The sequence below is a fragment of the Rutilus rutilus genome (assembly GCF_951802725.1).
Source record: "Rutilus rutilus genome assembly, chromosome: 18".
NCBI classification, from domain to species: domain Eukaryota; kingdom Metazoa; phylum Chordata; class Actinopteri; order Cypriniformes; family Leuciscidae; genus Rutilus; species Rutilus rutilus.
The window spans coordinates 17,603,303-17,609,302 of NC_140231.1; the positions used below are offsets into that span (position 1 = coordinate 17,603,303).

The window sequence follows — 6,000 nt, forward strand, 5'->3', positions numbered from 1 at the left end:
GCTGGTTCGGGTGTGTTTAATTAGGGTTGGAGCTAAACTCCATTGGAAGGTGGCCCTCCAAAAGCAGGATTGGACACCACTATTGCTGATGACCTTTCATCTGTTTTGAGATTGGGGTCAAATCCTCTTGAGTAATGCTATTCACTATGTTCCACAGGAATACACCCCATGGACAACTCCATGTCCTCATCCACTGCGCTCACCAGCTTTACCACAAGCATATCTGCCAGCCCTGTGTTCCTGCCGGGTTCTGTTCCTGTGGGCACACCCTCTTTCAGCCGTCAGCACTTCTCTCCCCATCCCTGGAGTGCCTCCACCTCTTGTATGTCAAGAGGTTATTTTAACGCAAATGCACCAAACACAGCATCACATTTTATAAGACCTATAGTGCTCATGTGTTCATTCTGATAGTCCCTTCATTTCTCGTTGATTTTAGGTGAGTCTCCAGTGCCCTCCGTGTCTTCCGGGGCATCCTCACCTCTTTGCACATCTACGGTGACTCCTGCTCTTATCCAGGCAAAAGCAAGTAGCTCCAACCAGCAGGACCGCAAAGTGCCCCCTCCCATTGGAACTGAGCGCCTGGCCCGCATCCGGCAAACTGGCTCTGTCAACCACACCATGCTGCCCACCAGCTACACCCCACCAGTTGGACAGGGTGGCATCTGGTCTTTTGGAGTAGGCAGTGCCTCCGGTAAGTCTATGACTGAAATGTAATAGGCATTCACGAATTGTTCTACATGTTACGAAATGGAACATATTTGCATATTCAGTAGAGTTGTTCCGATTCCGATACCAGTATCGGAAATGCCGCCGATACCAATCAAAATGCTGGCATCGGTATCGGCGAGTACTTGTACCCATGTACCGATCCGATACCATTTTCTTAAACAATAACATTACCTAGTAAAGCACGCTAGCTTTGCTTAACGCGGCAAATCGGAGATCAATTCTTCTTCGCTGCTCTAAACAGTGGTTGCTTGTGGCAACGCAGGAAGTTGTGCTGTTGCCTCAAGCAACCACTGTTTAGAGCAGCGAAGAAGAAATGAAAACGCGCGCTGGCAGTATGTCCGCTGTTTGGCAGTATTTCAGACTGGACCAACCAGCCATTAAAACGGCGACATGTCTCATATGCCATACTGTAATTTCGAGGGGTGGCACAAGAAGAAGCAACTTCAACACGAGTAACTTAGACCATTTGAAGACGCGTCACCCCGCAGAACACGACGGTTACATAAACGCAAGGGCAGAGAAGGATGAGCCGCGCCAGAATCAACAATCTCTGGAAGCTTCATTCAAACGAAGAGAAAAGTTTTCAAAAGACAGCCAACGAGCGATACATTTATCCAACAAAATTATTGAGTTTATTATTCTGGATGACCAGCCGCTGTTCAGTCATCGAAAACAATGGATTTCGCCGCTTAATTGAGCATTTGGAGCCCCGGTACAGTTTGTCTGGTCGCAAATACATCTCTGAAACAGCGTTCCCTATTCGAGATAGTGCGCAAACACATTTCATGTAAAATAAAAGATGTGAAAGCAATCAGCTTTACTACCGACATCTTTAGTTGAGGTTTATTTATACTCTATTACTCAAGTCTCTTATTTCACTACATTGTGGCTGCACTTATTTAAAGGACTAACGTTAGATTGAGTACAAGTTACTGTTGTACTTTTTTTTTTAAATTTTTTTTTTATGTATTTCAAAAATGAAATTTATTTAGCAAATTGTTTCTGGACTTCAAGTTATAAAGAGATTATTTTTCTTATATTATTCATAGTTATATAACTAAATAAAACTAAAATACCTTTTTCAGTTTATAGGATTAGATGTGTGGCTGCATTTGAAGTTCTTTTTCACTTAAGAAAAATAAATAATATATTGCTGTGAAATGTATGTCAGATAATAAAAATACTCTAGTTCACTGTATGTATTTGTTCATGTTTTATTAAGGGATTAGTCTGAAGCACACCATAAAATAATTATATCAATTCATACAGGGCTAGTATGAATTGCAGCTGTATACACACCCAGGTATCGGATCAGTACTCGGTATCGGCCGATACCCTGAGTCCAGGTATCGGAATCGGTATCGGGAAGGGAAAAAGGGTATCGGAACATCTCTAATATTCAGTGACAATTGTTTTGGCTTGTATAACTAATTGCACTAAATGTGGAGAGTTGGTATTGGATCTAAAGAACTTAATAAATATGTCTCTGTTCTTCACAGAGACAATGTCAGGCTGGTCTCAGCCCCTGATGGGAGGGCCAGTGATGCACCAGCAGATGCAGGAGCCATCAGCTTTCTCTCAGCACCAGGCTATGGAGCGAGATGATACTGGGATTGTTGCTCCATCTAATACTTTCCACCAACCTATGCCCACCAACTTCATGGATTTTCAAAAGGTACACTGTACAGAGACTCTCTTTAAGAATTTAATTTTGGTTTGTTTTATTAGTTCCATTCAATAAGGAGAATTTTAATTTGGAGCTCCACTGACAAATCTTTTTTTTTTTCATGGACTGTATAGGGGCTGCCAATGTCAATGTACGGTGGCACGATGATCCCTCCTCATCCTCAGATGGCGGAGGGTCCTGGAGGCCCTGTATACAATGGTCTTCACACTTCTGACCCTGCCTGGAATCCCATCCTAAAGGTTGTTCCCAACTCTGCTGAGAACTCAGACCCACAGCAGGTAATTGCTCTTAGCTGGCCCCAACTGAATGTGTTTGCAAATTAGAGCCCCATTTGTTGTCTAACTCTTGAAATCCTTGCTGTTGCAGGTATGGCCAGGCACTTGGGCCCCACATGTGGGAAATGTGCATTTGAATCATGTCAACTAAACAGTGATCGAGAGGCCTAGGAGCAGTAACAAGAAACACGTTAAAAAGAACAAGATAATTACCTAATTACTGAGACGTGGTATTAACCTAGATGTGTCCCCCCAAAAATGTTAAACAAGTTAAGAAATTTGAGAGATGGACACCCTCGATGTGCCTAACTAAAAAGAAAGAATCCAGTGTGGGATTTAACGTGTTTACCACTGTCTATGAACAAATCGATTGCCTGTTCAACAGGATACATTCTGAGTAGTATAGCCATTTTGACATTTAAGCCCCACGTAAAAGTGTTCTTGGTCGGCAGGGCTCAATAGGACAGTGCGCTATTTATACTTGGCCAAGACCTAGATGATTGCGTAAAGAATGAAATCAGACCTTTTAGAGTGGTAAATACCTGTATAATTGTTTACATACTGAAAAAAGGGTTAAAAATGAGAGTAAATTTCATGTCGTATAGTGGCTCTACTTTATGTAGCCTGTATTAATGTGAAATATTTACCTTAATATTCAATAAAAAGTTGGAAATGTATCTGGTGTGTGAAAGTTATTTTGACGTCAATTGATTTTTCATGGGTAACCACTGACAATCTAAGAATGGTAATGCTTGCAATAGGCAATCTATTGCATCTGTATATGGTAAGGAAAATTGCATATTACTGGTTAAAGAAGTAAAACTAGTTTTGGATGGTAAGTCCAAATAAAGATGACAGTTTTCACATTTTGAGATGACTTGTGTTGTGAAAATCTGACCTAAATCTAAAGATGAACTATGAGAAATTTTAACATATTAAAGACATCTTAGCACAAGGGCAGCACATCTTAAAACAGAAAAAGAATGTTGGGATATAAAACACGTTTTCATGCAGGAAAATGCCAATATGGGGAGGCATCCGTAACATTAAAAGGAAGCATAATGTATAGTGGAAAAGTCATGCTTTTAGTACAGCACATATTTTGTCATATAGTAGTTTTCATATCACGTGCTCAACTGAATCACTCAGAAAACCTCGTGCAGTTCGAAGAGTTTACATTCTATGAAATGGCTCTATACACTTGCTCCCTACAGAGGGCCTCAGCGCTGTCGTCAGGAGGTGGATTTGTCTTTCTGATTGGCCTGATTGGATCGTTTGCAGCACGTGAGAAATCTCCTCCCTCGAGGGTTCCAACATGTGGAGCGCCCAGACTGCAGCGCTACTCCAGATCAGCCAAGTCTTTAGCGTGTGTTCATTAAAAGTTAGATTTAGGTTCAGTCATGTCGACCAGCTGCGAAGCTTCGTCTATCTGCCCGATTCCGAGCCGCTCCATCCATGAGAAAAGCTGGTCTCCACTCCCGGACAGCTACAGTCAGACTCCTGGAGGAACTCTGTTTTCAACAACTCCTGGGGGTAAGATAAGATGCAGACCTCAATTTTGAACTATACTTTTGCTAAGTGTGTGAGTTTTTGCACATGTTGCTCGAGCACACTTTTTTTTAATGACGTTTTTGGACTGCACAATCATAACGACAGAGGCAATATTGTGAACTGAAGAACATACAATATGATGTTTACAAGCGAGCGGTCTGTTGTCTTTTACTCGTGCATCACAGGAGAACTGTCATTTAACTTCTCTGAAATCCATTAACGATTTCGTCAGTCATTTTCACCACATCAAACATTATGTATTGTTGTTCAATTTCTAACATTTTGACTTCTTTGCTGACTACTTGTCTTTAATACAATTTTAAATAGGCTAACGCAAACACAATGTTCGCGTTCACATTTTCGTGCTGTTAAAAGTAGACACAGGAATACCTTCAGAATTAATATTGAAATTGTTTATTTCATACTGTGTGGAAAATGAAATGTTTGAAATGCATTTTATAAATTTTATGCGTCTGTTTTTTGGGCAAAGATGAAACAATAAAATCGGTTCTTAACAGTAAATCTATTCATAAAACCATAAAAAAATAATTCTACACAGAACTCAAGTTCCTGCAGAATAAGCACCCATACAGACTATATACCACCTCAATTGCCAATATTGACCAAATTATGATTAAAGCTTACATGGAGAAATGTTTGAGACTAAGCCAGTTATTCCATCAGTCGACTTTGTAGTTACAGCTAATTTTTCTTAAAAACCCATCCTGCTTGGAACCATATCTCGTGTGTGCTTGGGTTACCAGAGGAGATGTCCAACAAATCAAATTGACTTAAAAAGATTTGTATCTAAGAACTAATTAATTTCTTATTTTGGGTTTGAAACTTGCTTATTGTAATCTGTTTTAGACATTGAGCCAGAGCACAGTCTGTCCAATCACGCTGGGTCTTCTTTATGCAGCAATGGGTGATGTTGCAACATTTTCTTGCTGCTTGGGTTACTACAGGACATCTAAACAGGAGCACCTTGTTTTTTATGAGTGTTTTCACCTGCATGCATTTAGAAAGCACCCTAGTCAGTTCTTCACCCCGTTTCTTTTACTCCATTATGATCTGAAACAAACTATAGCCTTTCACTTGGGTGACACAACATGTTTTTCAAACACAGCAGGAAGAAAGTCCCTTGATGCAAAGAATGCTGTGAACTTGTGCCAACTTTTTTTTCTTTTTCTTTTTTTGAGGCTGAACCTCTTAAACTAATATTGGTATTTTCCCTGCAGGAACTCGCATAATCTATGATAGAAAGTTTCTCTTGGAATGTCGAAACTCTCCAATCGCACGCACCCCACCCTGTTGTCTCCCCCACATTCCAGGGGTCACCAGACCCTCACTGCAACCAGCAGAGCAGGAGCATGACAGCAAAGAACTATCTGGTAATTCCACCTGACCTAAGAAGCATGTTCCGTTTTGTTTTTTAAATAACCTCATCTGACGCCTCTCACATATGGCCTAATGTATACCATTTTCGATTTCCAAATCAACAGCCTCAAGCAAAAGCGTGAGGAATGGGTTTAAGCATGTCCTTAAAGTGATTGCATCCTTCTTGCTGCAAGTCGATAAATATACTTGCATGGCATGTGACATAAAGTCTCATGTGAATTTCTTTATAGTATATGGGTCAGTGACAAATAATAGTGATCATAAGGATAAGGAAAGATCTTAATAAAAAGGAAATGTACTCTTTATATCCATGCTGGTTTCATTTGATTTTGAAAAACCTTTCATTTTCAAAAAAGGATA

At 40.4% G+C, this 6,000-nt stretch overlaps 1 protein-coding gene across 7 annotated transcripts in view; it reads left to right on the plus strand.

Annotated features, from left to right (window-relative positions):
• ankhd1 (ankyrin repeat and KH domain containing 1) overlaps positions 1 to 3,368 on the plus strand; it is a 52,121-nt gene extending 48,753 nt beyond the window's left edge. For 4 of the 7 annotated variants that reach the window (XM_084386575.1, XM_084386578.1, XM_084386577.1 and 1 more), the window contains 5 exons: positions 158 to 334; positions 437 to 691; positions 2,229 to 2,404; positions 2,530 to 2,694; positions 2,783 to 3,368. In XM_084386575.1, the coding sequence (XP_084242701.1) occupies positions 158 to 334; positions 437 to 691; positions 2,229 to 2,404; positions 2,530 to 2,694; positions 2,783 to 2,842 (833 nt within the window). In that variant the 3' untranslated portion in view covers positions 2,843 to 3,368. The remainder of the gene's footprint in view (positions 1 to 157; positions 335 to 436; positions 692 to 2,228; positions 2,405 to 2,529; positions 2,695 to 2,782) is intronic. The other 3 variants (XM_084386576.1, XM_084386579.1, XM_084386581.1) reach the window with 2 other exon arrangements.
• The last annotated feature ends 2,632 nt before the right edge of the window (positions 3,369 to 6,000 follow it).